This window comes from Larus michahellis, chromosome 5 (genome assembly GCF_964199755.1).
Source record: "Larus michahellis chromosome 5, bLarMic1.1, whole genome shotgun sequence".
NCBI classification, from domain to species: Eukaryota; Metazoa; Chordata; class Aves; order Charadriiformes; family Laridae; genus Larus; species Larus michahellis.
Genome location: NC_133900.1, coordinates 30,960,927 through 30,987,337, shown reverse-complemented (window position 1 = coordinate 30,987,337; position 26,411 = coordinate 30,960,927). Strand labels below are relative to the sequence as shown.

The 26,411-nt window shown below is 43.4% G+C and overlaps 1 protein-coding gene across 1 annotated transcript in view; it reads left to right on the top strand.

Annotated features, from left to right (window-relative positions):
- The first annotated feature begins 141 nt into the window (after positions 1 to 141).
- Positions 142 to 26,411, top strand: part of ARHGEF38 (Rho guanine nucleotide exchange factor 38) — a 36,059-nt gene continuing 9,789 nt past the window's right edge. The window contains exons 1-7 of the mRNA XM_074589423.1: positions 142 to 337; positions 10,325 to 10,515; positions 12,971 to 13,094; positions 17,473 to 17,620; positions 20,629 to 20,646; positions 25,087 to 25,286; positions 25,791 to 25,924. Of these exons, the coding sequence (XP_074445524.1) occupies positions 142 to 337; positions 10,325 to 10,515; positions 12,971 to 13,094; positions 17,473 to 17,620; positions 20,629 to 20,646; positions 25,087 to 25,286; positions 25,791 to 25,924 (1,011 nt within the window). The remainder of the gene's footprint in view (positions 338 to 10,324; positions 10,516 to 12,970; positions 13,095 to 17,472; positions 17,621 to 20,628; positions 20,647 to 25,086; positions 25,287 to 25,790; positions 25,925 to 26,411) is intronic.

Genomic DNA, 26,411 nt, shown 5'->3' with positions numbered 1-26,411 from the left:
GGCTGAGCCAGGGCCCTGCGGAGCCCTGCTCCAAAACCAAGGCCAAAGCCACCAGCCTTCATCTGGGCAGAGAGTTCGCCTCCCCAAAAACCAAGCTATTGCCCCCCCGCCTGCCACTGTCACCACCAAGCAAGGCTGGCCATGGCGAGCACGGGCTGTCCGGGAAAGGAAAGCGTGGGGGGCAGGAAAAGGAATTTGGCCCTGCTGAGGAACAAGCTGTACATGGGGGAGAGGAGGAGGACGGAGCCCGTGGTGGAGAGCACCAGTGCCACCGGGGACCACGGCACCTTGAGGAGGAGTCAGTCCGACAGGACAGAATACAGCCAGAAATTACAAGGTATTGGGGAAGCTTGCTTGGTACTCTGCTGCGAGGGATGCTCTGGGCTGGGGTGGTACCTCGACACCCTCCAGGCTGCAGCCTTGAGATAAAGAAGGGAATGTCAGTCTCTGTCCGCACGCACTCACAGTTGGAGTGAGCAATTGCCCCCTCTCAACTTTGTCCCCTGCTTCCAGGCTGTGAAATGTTTCCCCTGATTTTTCTAAATAGTGTTGTGTAGACAGGATGCAAAATCGAAGGTTTTGGTGCATTCCTGCAAAATCTGTATGCAACTGGGGTCTTTCTAGTTCGTCACCGGAACGCATTTGCAACGCAAACAGTAATGTGAAAATACGATGGCTGCATCCTATCTGTCTTTGGCTGTCATACCAAGTGGGGTACATGCTACCTAATTAGAATCATCGAGGGCAGTTTTTCCTTTCAGTTAAAAATACCAGGATCTATAAGATGTTTATCTGTTGCTCAGATTGTATAAGACTGAACTGAAGTACGTCCAAATACATGTTTTGATGGATATGCTGATTCAAATTCTACCATTATGGAGAGGGTTTCTTTTCAAATTACCAAATTGCATCTGGACCAGAAATGGGCAAATTATGTCAGTATTGGGCCTGTCAATCAAAAATTAAATGGGATGCCAGAATGTAGGAAGAGCGTGAAGAATGTGTATGGCTATTTCTGGGAGTGCTCTGGAACATGAATTTCTGTGGGTGTCCAGGGTCTTGAACAACAGGATCCCATCACAAATGTGGGGTTTGAGTATGATTATAATATAAGCATGTATTACTAATAGTCATATAACTGCCTAACGACAATCACTCCGGTGGCAATAATCCTTTATGGGGAAATAAAATAGGAAAATACTTTAGGTTGCTTTATTATGGTTTTGATGCACTTAATTAGGAAGTAGCATTCCTTCAAGAGAGACAATAAAAGCTGAAAATAAAATAATAAACCTGAAAATAATGGGATTTCTATGGGGGCTGTATGCGCTGAAAACAACAGAGCGGTTCATCGATTATGCTCTTCCCTCTTTGTGATAGCTAATCAATGAGAAGATGAAAAATTGTCACTTAAGTCAGGCACGCGCTGCAGGGATCTGGCGGGGGTGTTTCAGGGTACGGCTGGGCAGGCAAGTTCCTGGCACACGTCCCACCAAACCAGCAGTTTTTTAACTCATTGAAAGGGGTTGCCCAGGTGAGGTCAAGGTTATCAGAGCGGTACCCAGCAAAAAGGGTGAGATCTTTCTGTTCCGTGCCAGGTGTATTCATGCCATTAACGTCTCCTGTTTAAAATCAGGAGCAAAGGAGGCCGGGAAGCCTAGGTAGCCGCGGCAGAGCATGAAGTTATGTTTATGGCAGCGGTCCAAGGAGATGGTAAATCCAGCTTTACGGCTCCTGCCACCAGCTTAGACTGCCGCAGCCACCTATTGCAAAGCACTAGCCTGGTATCAGCTCACTCTGCTTGTCTGCATTTGTTCAAGAAAAATGCTGATGGGCTAACAAGGTACTTGCAGGCTTTATATTGGAGTTTCCTGTCCTCTGAGTGAAAATACAAAGTCGGTAGAAATTCCTATGAAGCGCATTTACAGTCGCAATAGAAAGAAATGCGCTTGCGCACCAAGGCCTGATCTGGATCAAATTTTGCTGAGCTAGATGTGCCTGGATCTGATAATAATGGGATCCATGATCCCAGACCTAATGTGTTACCTGCCAGCACTGATGATGTGTAATGATTGTACACCTTTATGTTCTTCATTTTTCTCACTAGCACTTGGATGAGAAGCAGCTTACTCCAAGGTGAGGGAAGTGGTTTTGTTGGCACAAAGCTTTTGAGTTCTCTGTTCTTGGCAAGAAAACCCAACAGATCTGCTGGTGACATAAACAAACAGTCTGTTGTGTATCACCAGGTCGGGACTCTCCAATCACCCTAGAATGGTAAATGCTTTGCAAAAAGATACAAACAGTAATAATTTGCACTTGCTTCCCATATGAATTGGTGGAAAAGCTCTGTGTTTAGTTGCCCCTCTCTTCTACAGTCTCCTGTTAGTGTGTTTTCTAACAGTCTTCAGAACTGTGGTTGGTATTAGCATGGACAAGGATGTGTAAGACAGGGGCAAACCCTGCAGAAGGGAATTCCCCGTGAGCGGGGCTGGGAAGCCAAGAGTCAGGGGCTGGAGGACCCATCTCTGCTACTGGCAGGCAATCGCGGCAAAGCGCGGGGACCAGGCTGTCTTCACACTGCAATGCCTACACCAGTGTTGCAGCACATTTGCACAAGGTGAGGCATGGGCAAGACATCTCTTGAGGGCCCTTCCAGTCCTCTGCGTGCTTTATATGGTTCCCTGAGTAGAAACCAGGCTGTTGCCTCCCCAGCCGTTTCCAGCAGCTCTGAAGTATACACTCAAAGTGCAGCTCAGTGTGCTGGACATATAGGTCCCCAAATAAAAGTCTATAAACAAACAAATTAAAAAAAACCCAACCCAAAACAAGAGAACAAGCAGTCAGGCATAGAAACTCCAGAGAATTCACTTTCTGCTTTTGGATTTCTCTTAAGTTTTGCCGTTTTATACAGAATCCAAAATGTTTGCTATAAAGAGTGAGTTAGAAAGGGAGCCTACCACCCAGATCTCCAGGGTAATCAAGGTGGTTTGCTCTGTAAGTCTACAAACACGAGCACAATAGCATTGTCAAAGGTGCAAACCTCTTCACTTTAAAATTAAGGATTCATTAAAAACACAAGAAAGCATTTTCATTGTTAATTATTATACTAGGCACATCTATTCAATAGCTTATCTGGTGTGAATGGCCGTGCAACACCTCCTGTCTGTACTCTTTTTGAAAAGGAAACAAGATGCAAAGTAACCATTATGTTCTCAAAGAGCTTGGCAAGCACTAGTGCATCTATTTCAACTCATCCTATGAGAAAACCAAATGCCTGAAGCCCCATTTTGGATAGGGGAAAATAAGGTGATTGCTATCAAATGTCAAGTTCGTGGTACAACCACGCAGCCATCCAGAACTCAGGTTGCAGTTGCATTCTCGGATGAGTCCAGAAATACCTCAAGCCACATATATATTTTTCTTCCATAGCTCCATCAACTGGACCGAAGCATCACTTTTCTAAAGAAGGAAGTATGCGGTTAAGGAAGATGTATTCACTAGCATTTGTGGTGGATACAGAAAGAGTATCAAGAGTCTTTATAAGAGCTAAGACACAGCTCTTGTGATATTTCTATGCAGTGCTCTGCTCTACATTCACTGGCAAATCCTTCACATATGTCCTTTCAAGGGGAATGGAAGAACTTGCTACTGTCCTTCAGCAATGGCACAACATGGTATTTAGCAGCTCTGTTTTCGAGTGTATTATCTATACCGTTTAGCTGGTAGGGTTGGTCTCTTTACTACAGTGAAAATCCATCAGCAGCAGCTGTAAAAGTAACTTTATTAATATCTATGTATTGCATTAATATTGGGATCAGTCTTTAAATTAACCTAAAGCTACCATTCTGTGAGTACCTAAGTATTTCGGTAGGAGGAATTTGCTTGGTGGCACATAAATTCTTGCAAGATCAGGGCAGGTTAAGATACAGTGTATCATGGGGATAGATGCTATCAATAGAAAAAGGCAGGCCATGAAAAGGAAATTAAAACATAGTTCACTGTCTGTTAGATTTTGGACAGATCATTGGTTTTTGTTAATAATCATATAACCAAACTTGTGCTTGGTGTGAAAAATGAGCTATAGAAAACAGTGGGTTTCCAGAAGGAATCAGAGATCGCATTTGCAGTGTTCAGTGAGACAATACGTGTTTTGAAAATACTCCTTGTCTTACAAATCTATTATATACTAACTCCCTTATAACTTTAGCTGTGAATGGGTCAACCGCACTGTTAAATGATTTGCACGTGCTTCAATTTAAAATGCATCAGTGACGTACCTGTAATAGATGCAGTGATTCAAATCATACAGCTACCACAATATATTGCCTCAGAGCTGGTATCTGAACTCAGAGTTTCACGTTTCACCTGTGTCCGATGTAGTTACGAGAAATAACTGACATCAGAAATGACGCAGAAACCTGCAAAATTAGACAGATTCCTGGACAGCTGCTACAGCTCGATATACACAAGCCCAGTCAGAGGCAACTCATCCCCCTTCACTCCATCACAAGCAGGGCACCTTCCTCCATCCATCCCGTCCTCCTCCCTGCCTGCGGAGCACACCGCTTCTTCCTGCCTGGGCTGCCCATGCACACAGCTTCTCCGCACCTCCCGCCAGGAGCCTCTCCCCAGTTCCTTATTTGCTTTGCGCTGTACTTACTGATTAACTTTCCATGGACTACAATGCAGGTAATATCCTATTTCACTGCAAAATATATTGATCTTTGGAGCGGCTGGTTTGCTGAAGTACAGTAAGGAGTAAAAGTCCAGATTATTTCCTGAAGTGGAGGAGATGGCTTGATGAGAATACCCCCCTGTGCCCTGTGATGAGAAATCAAAATCTAAGAAATACTTTTATTTTCTCACGTCCAAATTTAAGCTCAGAGGATCTAATGCTTTTAAATTGCACTGCAATAAAGCTGGCGTTATTCCTTGAACTTATTGCAGTGGCAGCCAGGCTGGGAAGCGAGCTCATCTTTTTCAGAGCAGAATCCATTTTGTGCTGCTGTGTTTGCACAGCACTTTGCACAATCAAGTCCTGCCGTGTGGCTTAGGACTCTTAGGAGCTACTGCAGCATAACTAGTCACAACAGCCAGGGTAAGAAGGAGTGAACACTAGGACCCAAGGAGGCTTACGGATCCTTCTCTGAGCATATTAGCAAACGTTTTATTAATTGGGATACTTTGCGTTGTGGGTCACACAGCTCACAGTTCATACAGCTAATCTGTGCCAAATCTTGAGGCGCGTGTGTCCCAGGGGAAGCAGTTCAGAGGCAGCCCTTCCTTGGTTCTTACTTTATTAACATATTAGCTCAATGCTGCAGGAGTGGTATATTTATACCGGTATATGACACACTGGAAAGGTTTATTTGTAAGTATTGGCGCTAACAATAAGGGCATTCTTCTGTCACCTGATGATAAGCTTTCTTCCCTTCCACTGCGGTCACATGGGATCTCTCTGTAGTCCTGTCAGCACACATATAATTAAAGCAGTCTGCTGTCAAGGAATTGAAGAAAGAACTTGCGTGTTGAATGTAAATATTTTCTGTACCTTATGGAACAGAAAAATGATCAAAGATTGAATGACCTAATTGCAAGGAAATCTCTGATGCAGATTTTATGAGTGAACCTGTTGCCCAGGAAGACTGGTGCAAGGTCATTCTGGTCCTGCTGTGTTCTCCTCCCATGTTCAGAAAAGGGGCTTTTTGCATGTGTAACTTGCAGCCCGCTCCTGAGCAATGCTGCTGTTATGTGCGTCTGTGAGTAAAAGAAAAAAAGGTATTTTCCACAACCTTCTCCCAATCCTTTTGTATTTCAATGCCCAACTTAGAGTTCAGCAGATCTAATTTGTGCCATGTTTACACCGTGTGGCTGCACTCTAATGACTCCGGTGCAAAACTATAAAGACCCACCCCCATGAAGTGGTCCCTCACAAGGGGAGGGGGATCTGCAGTAAAACTTGTGTGTTAGCTCATGTGATGCATTTCTCCCACATGCAGTGGGACACTCCATCCTTTTCCACTGATTGTCCCATTTCAGGCTCCCTTACTTCCAAGGATCCCAGTGTCCCTGTGCCCCGCAGCCTTCCCAGCACACACAGTGGAAGCAGGGGCGTAAGGGGCAGAGTTGGGGCCGCGGTGCGAGGGGAGATGTGGGAGGGGAGAGGAAAGCTGCCACAGCAGCAGGCTCTGAACTTGGCTGCCTGCGTTTCATTCCCAAATCCAGCTGATAAAAGCCAGTGTACATTCCCATGTGTAATCGCTAGGTTATCTGAGGGTACAGGCTATCTGAGGACTTGCTTTCACAGAGGAATAATTTTATCTGGGGTGGTGTGTGACTTAGGTTTCATACGTGAAAACACAGTAATGCCGTAATTTGTTTGTTACACCTTGATAACTTATGCCTTCACTCCTCCCTTGTGCCAGGCAAAATCCCTGTATTGCACAGCGTGAGTGCAGAACTTGCGTTCCTTTGGTGTCCTCCAAATGCTGTCTGAGAAATGAAAAGGGAGCCTGTTACTCCATGCACCAACATCGCTGTACTCATTGTTATATTCTGTGCCAGCACCTTCACTTCCAGATGGAAAGCATTAGATGGGGAGAAACCTAGGTCCCGTCCCCAAGGGCAAATGTAATGTCCAACCTGAGCATTTTACCTGGGAGGAAGGATGGATAGATCAGATCTCTGGGAGCTGCTCACTCTCTAGGTGGGAAAGGCAGGGAAATTTGCACGTGTAGGTCTTGCAGACCTGCTCCGGCTGCTCCTCGGGTCGCTTGCTGTGGATCCCCCAGTACCTCTCAGGGCCTAGAAGAGAGCTGCTGCTTTCCACATTGCAGGCTCTGTTCCTCCACGCTCTCACTATATTGCTGGATGTCTCCATCTGGGGGACATTTTTAGACTTCACACTTGCAAGAAACTGTTTTTGTAGGACATGTGGCTGCTTTGTCCATGTCATCACATAGTGAACCTCTTGTTTCATGCAACTAGAGCCATGTACTTCAATACACAGCTGGAAAACCAAAGTCATCGCTGCCTTCTCCAAAGCAAAGTCCTCTAGAAAGACGACGCCTGCAGATAAGTGACATTGCAAAGCAACAATTGCAAACACTACCTTCTACTTTACATTTTTATGCCAACTAAAAGTACCAATTACTTTTTTGTGAACTGGTCTTAAGACATAGCTGTCTAATAAACCATTCAACAGACAGTTTTTTCTTTTTTCTACACCTGGCATCTCTGAGGACAAATGAGACAAACTCTTACTCTAACAGTTAATCCTCAGCAATGTCTCTTGCTGCTAATCCTCTCTCTCAAACCATTTCAGGGCTGATACACGTTACCAGGTAGAAATGAGTCTGCTTATATTCCAAATACGCACTTGCTCTTTGTGCATTCATTAAAGTTTCATTTACTCCACAAGGATTTCAGCAAGCTACTAATGTTCACAAACTGGTCAAAACCAATCAGCTGAGCATGAAATCACAGGTTTTGCTGTAATCGTCACTTCAGGATCTTGCTGTTGCATTCTATAGAGACAGACATGCCTGAAATGAAAAAGTGAACGTATTGAGTGAAAACGGAAAATTATATTACTTTTAACAAAAGGATACATTTATTAAAAAACATGTTTTCTATAAGGAAACAGCATCTGCCTGATATTTCTCACGGTTATTTCTTCCTGTTGAGAACAGTTTTTTCTTTCCTGGCATTATTATCTATCATGCAATAAGGATAATAGATGAGCCCTGACATAATTCAAGAATCAAATTTGATCAGGGTGATCTAATGACATAAACCGAAAGAACAGCCTCTCGAGGGATTGCGACTTGAAGCCTGAAGTGGGATACAGTGCTCATATAATGCCCTCCCCTGCCACTAGTATAAAAGATTAGAAAGTTCTTTTGCACAGCATCTTGTGTTTGCCTTCAAATTCCATCTGATATCCTAACAGCACTGCATCTGAGACGAAACGACACTTCTGAGATCTTCCAGGATGTCTGGTCCTCTCTGCACTTTCTCAGGAGTCGCCCTGAACTCTCGCGTACAGTCACACACACGCAAACATTTTCACACCCAATCTCAAGAAAAATGCTGATTTTGGTGCAGAACTGGAACGGAAATGGATTGTTCATGTAGTTCTTTTCGAATTTATAAGTGTGGTCACATACAGAAAGTTTTTAGAGGAAAAAGTACCAGCCATTTTAGCATGTAAGCAGCAGTCAAGGTGGTCTCACTCTGCAACCCTAGCAGAAGATTGCTCAGAGGGAGCTGTGGAGTGATGCTGGTACCAGTTTTGTTCTCCTCCTCGTTAAGGAAGGGTAGAGTCTGTTTCTTCCAGCACACAGCACCTTTGGTGGACAGGCTCTGCAGCAGGATGAGCTCCTCTGAAGCCCATGCGCTCACACCAGCGTGAACTCACTAGGGCAAGATTCAGTTTAAAATTCTTTTGATAAAATTCTTGCGGAGAGGAGACATCCTCATCATATTCCTATTTTATTGTCTGTGTACGAACTTGGCGACAAAATGTTCATGCCTGTGTTATACACAGACCTCAAGGCTAAAAACTCAAAGGTAAAAAGTACATCTGAATAGAAAAAAGTCTGAAAAAGCAGTCCCTCCTCCCTGGTTTGTTTGGGTTCCTTGTCCTCGCTGTTTAAACCTAGCAGTACAGAGGCAGAGGTGCAGTCCCAAAAGCAGCCACTTAAAACAATAGCTGTGGTCACAACAGTATCACTACAAAAGCTGATGGGAGAAGGATTAATAACAAAACTGTCCTTTCTGAATGTCAGTGGTCAGCAAAATTGTAGAAGGTTTTGCGGATGATGATGCATTGGATTTACAACATTTTACAGCTCTCAGCGCAAAGATGGCTCAAAGCCCTCTCTCCTGAAAGCTGCTTGTTTTTCCCACAAGTCCAGCTCCAGGTTATCATCTGCAGCCTTGGCCGGTGGTGTACTGGTGAGCTGCAGGCTGTTCCACGCTCACTTGAGCGCTCATGACCTCACCCTTGACAATCAGTTCAAACGCCTGCAATATATTCAGTATTGGCTATCAGCAAGCAAAGCATCAGATACTGCTCCTATTATAGGATAGTATAATATCCATTATACAGTATGCTCCCTACAAGAAGTTGACACGAAGGCGTAGCAGTCTGATCCTCAGCAGAGTTCCTGTCCTTTACCGCTGAGCAATAAAAGCCCGTGTTGTCAAAGCACGACCTGGGTAATACAGAGATGAGTAATGGTAATGATATGCCCATCTTTGTTGGTGCTCTGCACCATCTTGTGGCTAGCAGAAAAACACCAGAATAGCCTCTGAAATCTTTCACTTGCTTTTGGTTTTGTTTTTTTTTGGTGTGTGTGTGTTTTCCTAACAAAAAATACAGATTCTCAATGTACACAAATAAAATTTGGTGCCCTTTGTACAGCTGACATGGGTGTCTGCAGGCTGGCTTATGAACCAGTAAGGGGAAGACCATCGTTACAGATAAGTAGGTTATGTGCAAGTCCTGTAGCATACATAAATTGCTTAGCTGTAGAAGACTCACTTGCGTTTCCATGCATTTGGAACAAATCAGATATTCTGGGTCTTAAGTATGGAAAAATAGTTAAGAATGTCCTCATCCCAATGATCTCTGTCGTTCCAAGAAATGTTTCTTATTGATCATTAAAGGTTTTGCCATATTCTCCTGTAATTCCTTTGCCTCTTTCAAGGAAATCTTTTTAAACAGAATTACAGGTATCATCATCATCGTTGGTAACATTGTCTTCATTTGAAAATTTGTCTTCCAGTACCTACAGCCCTCATCCTCCCATGAATAGACTCAACATTACATTGTACAGAGCAAAGGTTATTCCAGTAAAGTTTATTTATGGTAAACACAGCCTTTTTCTTCCACAGGAACATTTTCTCCCATCCTCCAAATCATAATAGATGTCAGACCAAGACTGTGTTTTCAAAGGAGTAGAACGGCATCAGCTATCCTTGAATTTCAGTGTGACAAGGATCAGACTCTCCCCTTCTCAGTGGAAAATTTCTGCCCACATGCATAACATCAAAGCCAGGGGAGCTGGTGGTGGGTTATCCTCTTACTGCCAAATGGACAGTTTCCTTCCCCAAAACCATGTCCACTTTTAGAGGAGGGAGATGGGACAACGCTCGGTCTGATCTGGGATGACCGTTTCTTATGTTTCTTTTCCTGCTCCCCATGGTGATTTGGGAGTTTCCAACAGGCACCGGTTACATTCCCCTGTGGTTGCACAGGGCAAGCTGGGTGAGCACATGGTATTATGATGCTTCTCACAAATCTCCCTCTTTTAAACAGAAAAAATGGCCCCGCAGACAGGGTCCTCAACCCCTGATGCTTCGCCGCAGGAGGACCAAGAACAAGTTAGCAGACGCATGATGGCCAAGAGGGTGAAAATCATTGCAGAACTCATGCAGACAGAGAAAGACTATATCAGCGACCTGGATCTCTGCATCAAGGAAGTGATTCAGCCCCTAAGAAACAAGCAGGTGAGTGCCGGGGGCGGAGGATGAGGCGGTAACGTCAAGGTCTCAACTCACCCACATTCTGCTTGCAGATAACGTTAATGCAAGCACAAGTGTCAGCGCGAGAGTGACGCAGTGCCGGGAGCAGGTCCAGAGCCAGCTTTCCCGAAAGGGACGTGCCAGGGCTGTAGCGAGGAGAGCGGGAAGTCAGATACACTCCTGACACTTGTGCTGCACTGCACTTGCATAAAGCCTGCATCAAGGTACTTGCCCAGAGGGCTGCTTGGGTGCTATATCCCTGCTTGTGGGCTGCAACAGCAGCTTCCACCTCTCCATACTGCTCTGTAATTATAACCCTTGGTACATGCCCTGGCAGACCTTTACTGGCGCCTCCAAAAGCAGTAGAAGCCTATAAAACCAAGCATTTTCCATGATAACAACCTGGAATGGCATGAACCTCCCCATCAAGGTTAAATTCCATCATAAAGATAACTTTATCCAGCCTTTCAGACAGCTGTGGTGGAGAAATACCATGCCTGACAGACCAGTGAGCACTTCAGAAATTTGCATTCTACACAGAAAAGGTACATTTAAGAAGGAAGGCTCATAAACTATCTTTCAGGCAAAAGATCTTATTAGACCAATGATACTCATTTTCTTTTTCAGCTGAGACTTCAAAGAGCACCTTTTCCTCAACAGTATTTCAATTTGTAGAAAAATTGTGCGGCTGAAAGCTGGGAATAGAAGAGGTTGTCCAGAGAAAGATTTGTATTTGTGGGGCCTGCAACATAGTGTTCACAGAGGCTGCACAAATTATATCTGCTGTTAATAAAGAATAAAAATAATTTTAAACAGACCTTAAACCAAGTATTCTGTATGTAGGATTTCTTATTAAATTGGTGACAAAATACAGGTGCCAAAGTGTCTTCAGATGACATTGGCACTGCCTCTTTGGGAAACGCTATGGCCAGCTAAAGCCTGTGCTGTTTAAGCTCCTGCAGGACCTTTTTCCTTTCTTAAAACTCTGTCAGAGTTTGTTCTAACCCATTTTCAGAAGAGTTGGCATCTGCTGGCATAACTTTAAGGAGTTCTTGACTTCTTCCTCCTCACTTGTTCATCTGCTTAGAAGTAGTCTCCACTTGACTCCCTCCCCAGCCTGGCCAGCACCGAGCAAGAGTATTCCCTGGTTGGACTCGCTGAGATTTTTGACGAGCATGCTGTATTCTTTTGCTCTTTCCCAGCCAACTGAAAACACGCATTTCGATTTTGTCCTTTGTCACTGTATTAACGTGTCTAAGTGCCCATGCACAGGGTAGTTCCGAATACTATGTAGGCATTGTGCTGGAGTGGAGGTCAGAAGTCTTGTGCTAGATGTATACAGGAAAAGTAATTTAGCGATTATAACTATCTAAATTTAATAACCTCTGCATTTTTGAAAGGCTTTCAAGAATGTTATATGGTTTTAAGGCTAGTTCTCGGACAAACTACCATATTGAAAGTTTGTAATGTGTTTAGAGAAGTATAGCATTTAGAAAATTGACCTACCAATGAATCTGTTTCATATTTCCAAATGGATAAAACATGTTTCAGCCCCTATAATACTTATAAAGAAATTAACTGCATTAGTACTGAAAGTGTATTTCTGATTCTGTTACAATAGCATGCAATTTGATCCTCCTGGCATCTGGTAAGCTGCTATGTAAGCCAGCAATTCTGTTTCTAATGGAGAGATGGATGTTGAAATCAGCCTTGCCTTTGTTCTCAGTATTAGCACATTACCACTGGCTATCTCCAATTGTCCCTGAATATTAACTATTGCCCTGCTGTGCGAGGAAAGAAATAACTACTGAATGAAAACTATGCGTCCTGGAAATTTTGTACTTGCTCTAAAATGAGTAGGGACACGGAACCAGATTTTCTGTTGGTGTAAATCGATGCAGTTCACTGAAATCAATGTTGTGTGCGCAGGTATTTTTGTATTTATAGGACAACTAACTTAAAATGGTACCACTATCTGGCAGCCTTTATACCTGGTAGTGACACCAAAGTGCCAAGGTCTCAGTTTATGTAGCGGCCTCTGTTAGCAACTGGTAATTAAGGAATCAAGCCCACTGTCAACTATTCTTTTCCTCAGTGGGAAAGTAAACAATCATTTTAAAGCCAGCTGAGGATCTTTTCTTTATTGAGATGATAATATTTATTTCCTTCCTAGGTAAACGCTTTCAGATTAGGAATAGTTCAAAATAAGGTTAAAAGCACTTGATAACATGCCCTTTGTTAACTGCGTCAACCATATTATACTAATTTGAAAACTGTATATGTGTCCTTGAAGTCACAAGGAGGATGTTTATATGAGGTTTTGCAGAAGTGGTGCTTCCTGGAGTGTTGAACACTCAGGGCATAGCAAGAGAAGGTCTGTAATACACAATGTCCTTCTTTATCCTTCGTCAGTAGCTGCTTAATATTTGTATTCCATTAGATTGCTCGCTTTGACGTGGATGGCTTGTTTAGCAACATTGAATTGGTCCATCAAGTATCAGCCAAACTGCTGTCGTTGTTGGAAGAAGCCACGACAGATGTGGAACCACCCATGCAAATAATCGGTATGTTTACTGTCCTCTTGAGTTCTACAAAGCTACGTGAAAGAATAAACATAACACTCTCCTGTCCTCTGCCCTCATCAGACTTAACTAGGACCACTCCCAGAGGCTAACATGCTACAAGCTGTCCGTAACGACACAGGAAAAATGACATGTGAAACCTGTCCAGTTGCTCTACTGCACTCGTATGATCATGCTGCTCTTTTTCCATCCATCTGGATGTTGAGGGGGAAGGAAGGAAGGAGTGAGTTTAGCATGAGTAAAAGCTGCAGCACTTAGTTATGCCCCATACTGATAATATCCTTCTCATCTAGTTTGACAGTGCCTACCTAACTCTGCTCATGCCTACACCAACTCTGATATTGCATACTTATAATTGTCTCATTCAAGAAAAGCATTAAAAATGACTGGAATAATAAACATGTCACAAACCCACCCTCCACCTCCCCCCAAACATTGTAAAGGTATCTACTGGTGATACAATTTATGCAAGATGTGGTTAACTGTGCTTCACAGGGCCATGGTCAGTAAAGGCAAGAAAGCTGTAATTGGCATGAAGTTTGTGGGAATCTGTGCAGGAATGTCTGTAGGGGATCATGGATATTTTCAGCAGATGGGTGGGCCCTGGATGTGTTAAAACAGTCACAGGTTCTGCAGGTCAGGCCATGAATGTTAAGGCTACGATCTATTCACTTGACATTCTGGCAGAGCTGGAGAGATTTAAGAAGTTACCACTCATCAGCTCTCCCATAACCACTTCTTCAGTGCAGAGGCAGTAGGTCATCCACGTTAAGGGATCAGGTGAGAATTCTTAATTTGCTTCAGTGCAAAGTCAGCCAGTTTAGTTTAAAAAACTTCCAGCCATGATTCAGAGATCAGAGAGGTTCTTTCTTCCCTAAACTGACCACATGCCACAGGTAACATGTTAGACAAAGGTCCCCTCTTCTCACAAATAATGGTGTAAAAAATTAACAGTTGCTGCTTGACTAAGAAACATGATATTAAAGCATATGAAGCTTGTGAAATATATTAATTCTAGCATGTCTCAATCTGGTTTGCCAAGGCAACAGCTTAACAGAGTTTGATGCGACTGTGTTGTTTGGCGGTATTTCAATAAAAGTGCATCATGATGAGTCATACCCTTAATAAGCAATGTTCTATTCTAGCGGAAGTGCCTTTCTCACAGCCAAGAGAATCATCCTTTAAGTTCCCTGCCACATCCAGAAGTAAAGACAAACAATTTAATCCATCTATTAGGGTGTATTTCTCCAGAATCAGCCAAAGAACCATGAAAATGTATGGGATTGTGGATCAGAGTTGGCTAACTTAGGGCGGAGAAAAATGGCAAGTAAGGTGTGAGACGTCCTTCCAAAGGCAGAGACAAAAGCAGGGAGAATAATTGCATTACTCTAAGCAATAAGTTAGTAAGTTTGTCATCCTCTAAAAGTACATCAAGGTGATAATTTTGTTTTCAAAATCTTCATAATCAGTGTAAAAGTTGTTAAAACAAGTCTATAGAAAAAGGAGGCTAAGAACGTATAGCATACCTATCATGTTCTATCATTTTTATGGTATTTAAACGTCTTGCATTGAAATACCTTACTTTGGAAGGCAACCCAGTCATGGTGAGGTTGAGGAGAACTGCTGACTCATTAGTTTGAAACTAAAACGAGCAACCATGCTCATATTCATGTCTTCTTTTAGTCTGTGTTCTACATACCTTATGCTATGTCCACATTGACAAGTAGTAATGTCCAATAGGAGCAGACTTGTAGAGTGAAACAGTTGCTGCTAAGGACCTGGTATCTGTACTACGCGTTTCAAGAGGTCTTATTCCAGATTGGCTGTTGCCTGTCCCTGTGGATCGAGAGATGCCTTTTACAGTTGGATTGCATAAGATGTGCCCTCGGAGTGCGTTTTCTGATAATTACCTTCCTCAAAGGGGTCCAGTCCGTGTGTCTGTGACTACTCCACCACACGGCCAAGGCATGGGAGATGAGGCATACTGAGAGATTGGCTTTCAAAAGCCTCTCCTAATCTGAGATAAAATGCTAATGTAGATGGACCTCTTGTGGTGCTTGGGCTTCTGATGCTAAATGCCACTGAGGTTAAATACCCTTTCTAGTTCTCTCCTGTATGTTTTCTCCTCTCTGTTCTGGATATTGTATACGGAGGAATATGAAGACTTAGTAACCTCACCTTGGCTTTAGCTATTAGACCCCTTCTTCCTCCCTCTCCCAGACCTGTTGAGACAGGAAGCACCACTGAAAGCCGCAGGGAGAAACTGTTCATGTTACTCAAGCCTTCCTCCTAGGGTTTTCCCTTTGAGACTGACGACCACCACACTTAAGAAGAGGCATGAGGCAGATTTGCATCTGTCAGAGTGCACAAAAGACTCCAAATTTTTAGAGCTGTGCCCAAATACAATGTGGTTTTGGTCCATGAACCAAGCTCCCACAGTGATATGCCCAAAGCTCATCTGATTCAGTCTATATGGCTCAGAACCAAGAAGGACTTTAGGCTTAAGAAATCCATCTGCTTTTAAAAGGCCGTATCTGTGAAATCAGCACATAATTTTTCTCATCATTGAGCATCAATGAAAGTATCTGTCATTGTGGCACAATACATCAGTGAGCGGATCTGGCTCATCTCTCTCATTCTGGAGAAGAGAATGATAATACCCAGCCTCTAGTAAATGCTGAAATAAGCTGTAAGTCTATAGCTTGCATTTTTGCTACTGAGAATGTAACCTCTCTTGAGGGCTTAACATAGTATGGGCCATGCTAAGCACTTGGAGCTCTGCTCAAAGTTAGTGAAAATTGTGAGAGCTCAGCATCTCTGAGAATCAGGCGCCAAGGGAGCAGGATCAAGACAAAGCTTGTTAAGGGTTCCCTTTACACTGTTGGCTAATAAAGGCCTGTATGGAGAGTTCATGGGAAAGTCAGGATGCGATGTGCATTGGTAGCCATCAGCATTAGCATTAAGCGCAAGACAAGACAGACAGCTAAAGAGCATTTAACTATGGGATGCCGGTGCTTTTCTGACTGTGGCCTTACAGTAACTAAAATGAACTCATGTGGTCTTGGCTCTGTCATTGTTGTTCCCTTATTTGCACCTTGAAACCCACATGCATTAGACAGCCCAGTTAACCTTCGCTGCTAGGGGAAAAAACCCAGAGCTGTGTTACTGTGGTAACTGAATCATTTTTCACTTTAAGACGGAGCAGTTCAATGCAATGTATTATGAAACAGCCCACTCCGGTCAGGATGAAACATGCAGTATGCCTGACAGCTTGGCGCTCACTCTGTGAATGAATAGAGAGTTCCCAATTAATGTGGCGTTCAGCTTTTAACTTTAATAATCATTGCTATAACTCAACTGGAATGTTTATAAAACATTGGACTGGTTGCCACATAGATGTAATTTTCAGTAAATGCCCAAGACAGGAGTTTTCACCATTGCTGTTGTTTTTATTTGCATTTCCAAGGATGCTGATCAGGGCACTGCAACGTAGGAATGTAAGAACCGAATGAATATCTCAGCAGAAGAGATGAAGCCTGCCTTCTCCACTCGGATAATATTTCTTACATACGCAGAAACTGACACAGGGGTTTTAGGCTGAGAGAATTAGTCACCAGAATTAAATGGGAAATGGGTGCAGGATTACTTCAGTGCCTCTAAAATTCCCAATTGTTCTTTGGGGGAAAACGGTGGTGTAGAGGACTGGAAATAGAAATGTTTTCCCCTTCCAGTTGTATATAAATCTAGTTACTATATAGAAATGGCTGTAATCCACGGTGGTTTTATTTAATTAGGAGAGGGGTGGAGGTTGTTCCTCTGTCATGTGAAGAAAAATCTCTATTCTATGTCATAACAATTGCCATTTCAGGATTTTGCAAAACAGATGAAAGTGAACTGGCTAATGGGAGATGGAGTCGTTATTCCTGTTACAGCCCATTTAAGTTCATATTCAGATGAAAAAAAAGTCAAAAGGAAAATTAACAGGCTTACATTCATCCCTCCTGCCAGCCCACGACACAAAAAAAGTCTCCCCTTAAGAGTTAAGCTCTGCTGTGTGGTTTCCACTGAAGGGGCATTAAGGTGGGGTTGCGTATGAGGGGGTGCAGGGTGTAGAGATTTCATGCCTTTTCCTGAGGGAATTTTTGTGCATTAACACTGATATAATGGTGCCTGGCTATGACAAAGATGAGCAGCTGAGAAATACATGTAATAAATAATGCACATAAACACGCAAGATCGTTTCTAAGGGAAGTAAAGTGGAAGCCAGCCTTTTTAGCTCACGGCTAATGTGGTGGAATAATAAAACTCCTTCTGAGATGCTGTTGTCTGGCTTGACACGCTTTGTTTTTCTCCTTAACAGGGGAAGTGTTCTTGCAGATTAAAGGCCCACTAGAAGACACATATAAAATCTACTGCTATCGCCACGATGATGCACACACCATGCTGGAATCCTATGAAAAGGATGAAGAACTGAAGCAGCATTTAAGACACTGTATACAGTCCTTAAAGTAAGATCTTTTCAAATGATGATTTCCGTCCATAGTCAGTTGCCTGGCAGGGAACATTTTAAATGGATGTAGATGAAAGGTCCCCTGTAAATCCGGAGTTTTATGAGGCTTGCTGGGAGCTCTGGCTTATGCTGCTTTCATGAAAAGATGACAAGCCAGGGGCCATGATTAGATTTCTTTCTCTCTAAGATGGCCAAAAATAGCGCAAGAAAGGTTGCTCTTCCCTTAGCTTCAGTGCCCCGTACTGGCAAAAAAAATGCTGCATCATATCAGGGGCTATTGGGAACACCTTGCCCAGCTCCCAGGAAACATGCTGCCCCCATCTTCAGCAATTCTATTGCTTGAATAAAAATAGCCTGTAATGGAGCTATTCACATTCACTGCTGTTTCTGGGCCCCTGTTGCAAGGCCCCAGGGATCTGGAGCGGCTGTGTGGTGCCGGACCCCTCGTGATGGGGGTATTTGAGAGTGATCAGAGTTGGAGCAAGCTGCCAGGTCCCACCAGGGGAAGGTGCTTGGTGTGGAAGGTGCTCCAGTGCCAGCCGCCTGGGGAAATGTGCTGAGAACTGGGGATGCTGCGGAAGAATGGATCCATCTTTCCTCAGTGCAGCTTCCTCCTGCAGCCAGTCGCAGGAACCACCTCATCCACTCCATGGGGAGTGCTTCTCTTCCCACCCATAAATCCCCTTGCCCCCTCACTTTCCCAACAGCACCACACAAGAGCTGTCAGGAGGGAATGCACCACAGTCTTTGAGATCAGAGGTCTAGCTCCAGCTCCAGGAAAAGCCCATGCTGCATACTTGTAGGAGAGGTGTGAAGCTATCACAAATAATGGAGTGTACGTCAGCAACAGATATTTCAACCACACCCCAGTTAGTGATCAGTCTGTAGAGATGTGTTAAGACTTAGGAGATGGGAAATATGTCCAAGATTTCACTTGGAGGAAAATATTAAAAACATGAGAAGAGAAATGTTCACTTTGAAGACAGATTATGTTGAAAATAAGGCTTATTTGTGCAACATGTCTAGTTATTAAATACATAACGAAGTATATGTGCAGGGTTACTTAGGCTTTAGCTACCCTGGAAGTTGAAAGAAATAGGTTTTCATATAAACTCAGGCTTTCAGCCTAATGGATGGCCAGGTATCTCCCTAAGGGGGTGTTTTAGTTGCTGATGCCTACAATATTCTTTTCTGGCTAATCAAGAGAAGCCGCTGCTGTCATTCAGTCATTCCTGCTGTTGAGACAAGGGGAAATGGAAGGAAATAAAGACAAAAGATATCGTCCCCATGCATGCTAGGGTGGATGCTGCCTCTTGAATTCCAGAGCCAGCAAGAGGAGCTCCTGTTCCAACATCACAGCTGGGATTTGTGAAGAGAAAGGATATTTTCTGCTGAGCCATTGTAGCCTTTGCTAGCAGGAAGTGACAAAGCCTTGCTCACAATGAAGCCTTGTTTTGTCTTGTTCTTTCCTGATTAGCCTTTAAACAGGAACCAATGAAAAAAGCACTGCTGCATGTGTACTCCGTTGTGTTTTTTCCCAGTGCCTAAAGATTGCAGCCAATTCAAATACTAAGACCTGAAAGTGCACGCTCAAATGCAGAGCTGTGGTCACCTAAGCCCGTTACTTTTGATTGGAGAATATTTGTCCTAGGAAGAAAATTATGCAGCATTTTTTATCAAAGAAGTTATAGGCTATTTTCCATTGTGAAACATAATAAATGCAGGGGCTGGTGACAATTATTCTTGAAAAATGTTTACTTCTTAAATAATCTTTTTATTCTTGGAAGAATAGTGTTCCATTTTTTAAAAATTAAAATGGGATAACATTACTAGAGGCTTCTGTTCCTCATCTGAGTAATATCTGCCATGTGAAAAACAACTGCTATATCAAGAGCAATTTGAGAGTGGCACTCTGCACATCTGTACAGACAAATCAGATTTAATTAGCCATGCTGAGATTCCTATTCCTTCTGTTGGCTGAAGAGGAGAAATTCCATCCCAAAATGTAGGTGTCTGCCTTGGAGACATGTGCAAATCCAAATTCTGTAGAGTCCTGTGTTTCAGCAGCAATTATGCAAACTGGGGATGTTGTTTGCTAGCTTAGCCAAAGAAATGCAGCTGGTAAAAATGAAAGGATTCTGGCAACTACCTGCTCTGCTTTCAGCCTGAAGTAGCTTGGTCAACTATTACAGGGGCAGAGGGATGTCATAAGCACGCAAAGTGCTGACAGTGCAGAAGCGATGAAAAAGCACCAGCTCCCAGATGCTCAGTTAGGCACCAGTGGGCAACGAGATAAGAGTGCAGGCAGTCAAAAAGCAGTGGCTGATGACGTGGCATCAGGAAAGCCTAACACAGAGATAGAGCCACATTTTGGTTCCCTTGCATTTGAGTGAATTCATACCATAAGGAAAATATTCTATTTGCGTGTTTGCATGTTTCCAAACTACAATTTTACATCCCTGCTGCTTTCAGTATATGTATCAACACCATCGTACTCTGAAGAGGTTTCAGTTGATGTGGAGCCTACAAAAATTAACAGCTTCACTGATTCTATATCCTAAAAGGCTGCAATGTATTCTTTTTCATTTAGAAATACCTTTCTATTTAAAGAGAGTAGATGGGAATGTATATAAAGTGTAAGAATGACATGTTTAGTTCTACTTGTTGTATTAAGGACTTGGTCATACTTACCATCGTTAGCACAGTGACCCAAACTTCCTTCTCTGACCGTGTTAAGACAAGGCTGGATCTTATAGCCAAAGCCAGGTTACTGACAATCCTTTCTCATTTGGGGCTGTCCTTTCAAAAAGATATAGGGCCAGATTCACCAGTACCCTCTGGCTGTTTTGTGCAGTTCTGCTGACACATAGCAGCCATAAACCTCAGTTAACTGGCCAGTTACGGCTGCTCTGTGTTACTGAAGTGTATCTGAGAATCTGGCCCCTGATCTGTATAAATCCTTTTAGGAGGAATCTAATATATGTTTTGTTTTCTTCTTTTTTGCAGAAAGATATATGAGGAAGAGTAAGTACTATGTCTTTCTTAATTTACCTTCAGTATGCTTAAAAATGTACATGTGGAAATTTTAAGAACACAAGCTTTTTGTGTCAGTATAACCCATAGATTTTTTCCAGGACATACGTGACAATGACTCGCAGTTTTAATTTCCCTAAGCCTGTCTAGTTTTCTAATTACCACTGCACTAGCTTTACAGTATCTTTCAAAACTTGTGCTTTATGAAGCTACTTAATTTGGTTGCCAATTCATTCAGAGCCCTTTATTATCACCTCGCTGTCTTACAAATGTGCTTAGAGAGCATCGAGGTCTGCAAGAGTGTTTGTCAACAGCATAATGTCAGTCTTTGAAATCCTAAATCTGAAATGTCAGTCTTTGAAGTCCTGAATTCTGGAATCATTTTGCATAGGCCTCTGTGGACCTGCTACAATACACGTTAGGTTCACAGGTAAAGCTCCTTCTAAGGTGACGACCCCTTTGGTAGCCTTATATGAGAAGTCCACCTCAGGATCTGCCCTTATGACAGTGGCTGGAAGAACATCAGAAAAGAATGAGCTCATTGCAACACTTTGCCAGAATACTCACTGAGCCACCAATAACTTGTGGTTAAGGGACTTCTGTGCCAAATGTGACATCTTTTAAAAGCTATAAAGCAGAGTTTATCACAGCTGCAGTTTCTGAACATCCAGCAGGTTGGTATCATTGAAAGGCAGGATCTCCTGAAGTCACCTGGAGGGAGAGGTTAGAGGAGGGGTTAGCTAAACTGAAGAAAATTATTACAACCCCAGACAGATGTTAAGAGAGAAAAGAGGAGCAAGTGTGCTCTATATTGGTAGGAGAGGAACACCCGTAAAGTCAGAGAATTTGTTAATCTGTCAATTGCATGTTATAAATAAGATCAGTGTAAAATAGACTTTGAAGGATTTGCATGTTGAAATTCTACAGTTGGGGTTTTTAAGCTTTAGTCTATGACAGCAAATAGTTTTTCTGCATTTTGTTTTGATAAGGGGCATTCTTGTATGCTCCTGTCTCCCAAGGAGCGAGGCTCCAAGAGGAAGAAAATACCCAGAGTCCCAGTAAGATCATGTGAGACAGCAACGCATATAGACATAGCACGAGACTGGCTGCTACTGCTCTGCCTTGTGTAACCCTATCAGAAGTGAATGCCTAGTTTTCTCCTTCAGTTTCCAGTGGAGCGTAGGATACAACTCACTTTCAGTATTTAAACTTGCTCTTATAAAGCTGTGCAGAGTGTGATAAGCCAGGTTTAGCTGCGGGACCCTCTTGGGCTTGGGTACCTCCCATGGTGCGGTGGCATTGGGCTTCCCCGCTGACCGGCAGGGCACTCAGAAATGCCATCACCTGCAACTCAGCTTCGAGGTTGCAGAGCCTCAGCAGCCCTTGGGCAGCACCACGCCCAAAAATCTGGTTAACGTTGAACTGGAAAATACAGCGTAACTCACCCCAAACGGTCTGTGATGTTGCTGCTCCCAGATTGCTTTTCATTCAAGCATGATCGAGAAAACAATTACATAAATACCAGACAGTGCTGCCCTTTGCCAGCAGCTCGATAGGTTAAATTCTGCTTGGCTTAACAACTGTGCAGCCTCAGTGAATTCCCTGGGTTTGCATAAGGTCTTATGGCACAGTGAATTATTTGCCCTGCACGTCTTGTAGTAAAATGAACTCGCGCACAGTAAACCATGAAGCCCGAGACTTTTAAGTCGCGCTGCAGCCTCTGATGCTTGCACACCACGCCAAAACTGCCAAGCTGAACATGACACCGGCCTCAGCCCTGCTGTACCATACTGGCTCGCGTGTTTGCCGCTGGCCCTAGTTGCTGGGTAATGCGAGCAAACGAAACTAAATCCTGAATCACCTGTCTTTGCACAGCTCACCACCATGTGTTTTTCAAACAGGTGGGAATCTTTCTGCGTTTGTGACTTGGTTGTGTTGGGAGGAGGGAGGAAGGGTATGCTGTGAAACTCACTGCAGTTAAGCCAGCTGCATTTACTACAGAGCTATGGTAATAATTTGTGATGAGATTAGTACAGCTACATATGACCTAGAATTCTCACTAAATTCACAATAACATGGCGGGGGGAAGGCTGAAGTAGCATCACAAATGAATTATCAACTTAATTTTCTGCACAATAGATGTCACAAGCCATTACTCGCCTGTTTCGGTCGCGTGGCAAGGCCATGTCCTGCCCGGCGGCCGGCTGCGTCCTAACGGGGTGCATTGCAAACGGGACTCGTCCAGGGAAAGTGGCAATCATCAGCTAATCTTGCTGGGGAGAATTAGATGAGTTGAACTTTGTGGCATTTAGTGCCCCAGGGAGTCATTATCTTATAACAAACCTACTATCTCTCAAACCATATTGCAAGACTGTGTCATGCAGATATGCGAACAGAGGGCTGTTTATCACTTGGGCAGCTGTCCAAAGTGCAACTATATAAAGAGAAGACACTTGAAGATTTTTCCATTCATGAGGCAGCTTTTATAGATTTGCATTCATGGGGCTTTTCAGAGAAAACAATAACAATTTAAGATTTTTTTTTTCATTATTGCTGCCAGAAGCTGAAAGAAGGGAAAATAGCTCTCTATATTTAATGTAGGATACAGGGGAAATGAGGGGGATTGAAATGATGAGAAGGTTTGGGGACATCAAGAAGCCTTAAAAGGCATCTACTGTTAATTTTTTTTCCTGCAGAACTTTTTTACAGATAATGCCTGTGTGAGAGAGATGGTTTAAATATGCAGATGTCTCTTCTCAAAGGCATTCAAATTGTTAGTTAATTAGTCAGCAGTAAGGATTGGCTCTTGTACTTTTTATACATATAAAAGTGGGAATGAAAGCTTTTTTTTTCTCTTTTACTCTTCCTACTGCACAAAACAATAGATGTCAGCCTGCAAAACCAAGTGGCTGTTCCCTGTTTTCTGTACTTTCCTTCTACATTGTGTTATTCCATCTTTCCATATGCACAAATCCTTCTTCGCCTAGCATTAACTCTTGCATAGTCATCGTTGAACAACCTTTTCTCCTCCAAAGCAGCCTTTTCAGGCATGCAAATGGAAAGCTTGCTCTGCATTACTGCCCTTCACGCTATTACCAACGGCTCATGCTCAGTTTCAAAGGGGAGGTCTGGGAGTCACAGGTAGTTCGTACCAGCCACGGGTGCTAGAGCGTTGCCTGGTTTGCTCAGGAGCGTGCTCTAATGAGGAGAGGCAATGAACATGTCTATCCTGCTGCTGGAGCCTCACTAGCAGCTGGCCCTGGCCCTAGAGCTTGGCCACCTGGTGTTACCTACTCCGGGGAAACAACATGTTTCTATCACCATGTGAAAGGTAACGAAGGCACGTGTGGCTTGGTCCTGCCCTTCCCCTGTTTTCTCCCAGGCTGTTGTGACAGCCTGTGAACTGCACAGCCTCTCCCCTTCAAGCCTAGAGAGGGCGAGAAAAGGCTTTTGCCCAGCGTGGGGCTGGAGCATGAATTCAGCTGGCTGGTAAGTCCCTCGCATGGGGGTCAGAGACCTCAGGTGGCCTTGATGGCCTGAGCCGCTCAGGTGCCTGGGGAAGCTGCTCTGCTGCCCCTGCCGAGCCAGCGGGGATCAAGCCTGGAGCTGCAGAGCGTTCCTGTACCCACGCTGGAAGCTGTGACTTTCCTACCCTCATCCTTCTGCCACCCCAGGCAGCTGCCTGCTTTGCCTTTGTCTAAGGTGACTTCCAGCAGGTTGGATCAAGCCTGGGTGAACATCCTGTATGTTCAGTGTTTCCCCAGGCTGGATCTGATACCCTTTGGAAGCTCAGACATCGTTAGAAATAGCCTACTGTCAGCCAGCAAAGAAAAACCGTAAAAGACAGTAAAGCTTAAGGGTCATTGTGGTGAGTTGAGAGATGTTGAGAGAAGGGAAGCAGCCATGAATGGGCATCCCAGTTACTCGCAGCAGGGAGATATTGCAATTTTAAGCCTGAGGGGCTAGAGCAGGATGTAATAACCCCGCTCACATGCATTTCTCAAACTTCCTGTTATTTGTTCTTCCACCTACATCTCCCTTCCTCGGTGTTGTGCTGTGTAAGTTGTACCACACACACCCTCAGACTGAGTGGGACTGTTTCAGAGGTAATGTCTAAGCAATAATCTGGCAGATTGCTGAAAATACAGAAAACTCAGACCCGGTGTGTATTTCTCATTGAGGGGGTGAGAGGAAGGTTTCTTTTACAGTGGCCCATGTTCCCTGACAGATGTATCTTTTTTTTTGACTTAAGTGGTAATTGCACTTCCATGACTCAGTGCAAAGCACTGCTCTGGTCTTGATATTTTCTGTAGTTGAAAGCTCAACTGAAGGATATAAAAGGCAGCAGCTTCAATGAGTAGACAGAAATAATAAGTTTTTGTCTTCAAGGAGTTTCTCCTTATGTGACAATTTTTTTGATATAAATTATAGAGGAAAGCCAAATCTAATGGACATGGGATCCCTGATGATCAAACCGGTGCAACGGGTGATGAAATATCCCTTGCTACTCTGTGAACTCTTGAATTCAACTCCTGCTTCTCACCCTGACCACAAGGTGCTACAAAACGCCCTTTTTGCTATGAAAAACATTAATGTGAACATCAATGAACTTAAAAGGAGGAAAGATTTAGGTAAGAAAAACGCACAGTAAACTCTTCTGTCTTTGTAAATTTGAGCTGGCAATTAGAAGAGAGGTTTCAACTCCAGTCGTATCACTACAACAGTTTTGGCTGTTGCTACCCAAGTTGTGTAATACGCTGGGTTTCAAGAAGGTAACAGATGCCTTGATGTCACTTGTCCTCAGCCAGATACGTTATCTGACTGGTAACTCCAGAAATATGAAAATGATGAAAGAACTCATGTTATATCCATGTTCATTGTCTGTAATGCAGTTGCAAACACTGATAAGATGCAGTGATAGTAATATTTCTCGTAGACTTACCACATTGAAGCCCTAACTCTTCCCAAGGCTAGTGTTGAGAACAGGGTTTTCATCGTCTCAAGCATTTTCACACAAGATTACGGCAAGTGACATCAAAGTGTCTGCTCTCAAATGGTTTCATATTTGTGTGCCTGTCCCTGTGAAAAGCCCTGCAAATACAGATTATTAGTGTCACGAAATTCTCTGTTTGCAGTGCTGAAGTATAAGAGGAACGATGATGATGAATCCCTTAAAGAAAAGTTTTCCCGACTGAATATCCATTCCATTAGCAAGAAATCCAAGAGGGTCACCAGCCATCTGAAAATACTGACGGGGGGAGAACCTCAGGTACTTACTCATCCCACGGCAGATTTGCATTGACAGCTTCGGTTCTGCTTTTGCACTGGGCGTTTTTTAAAACATGTTGAAAAATGAGTTTGTGGTGTTGCTTTTTTTCTGCATCATTTATAAAGTCATTTTCTGACTGTCACAGAAGACAGGAAAGACCTTTGTGATTGAAATAGAAAATAACGTAATGTGTTCTCCACCTTTTCCTTTTTTATCTAAGAGCTTCTCAAACTTCTGATCTGCAGCAGAGAGGACTGACTCGTAGTTTTGTGAAACTCGGCCCGAGATCAGCATTTTATGGGTAGACCAGCAATAATTATTGTCAGTGCTGAGAACATGTTCAGTCCGTCTTGCTCCCCACCATAACATTCAGGTTCTGAACCCACCAAGGAAGATAGCAATACTTCTAATTAGGAAAGGCCGTGGGGTTTGCCTCTACGTGTGTAAAGGACCTTGAACCTTAGCAGTCAAAACTACCAGAGGCAAA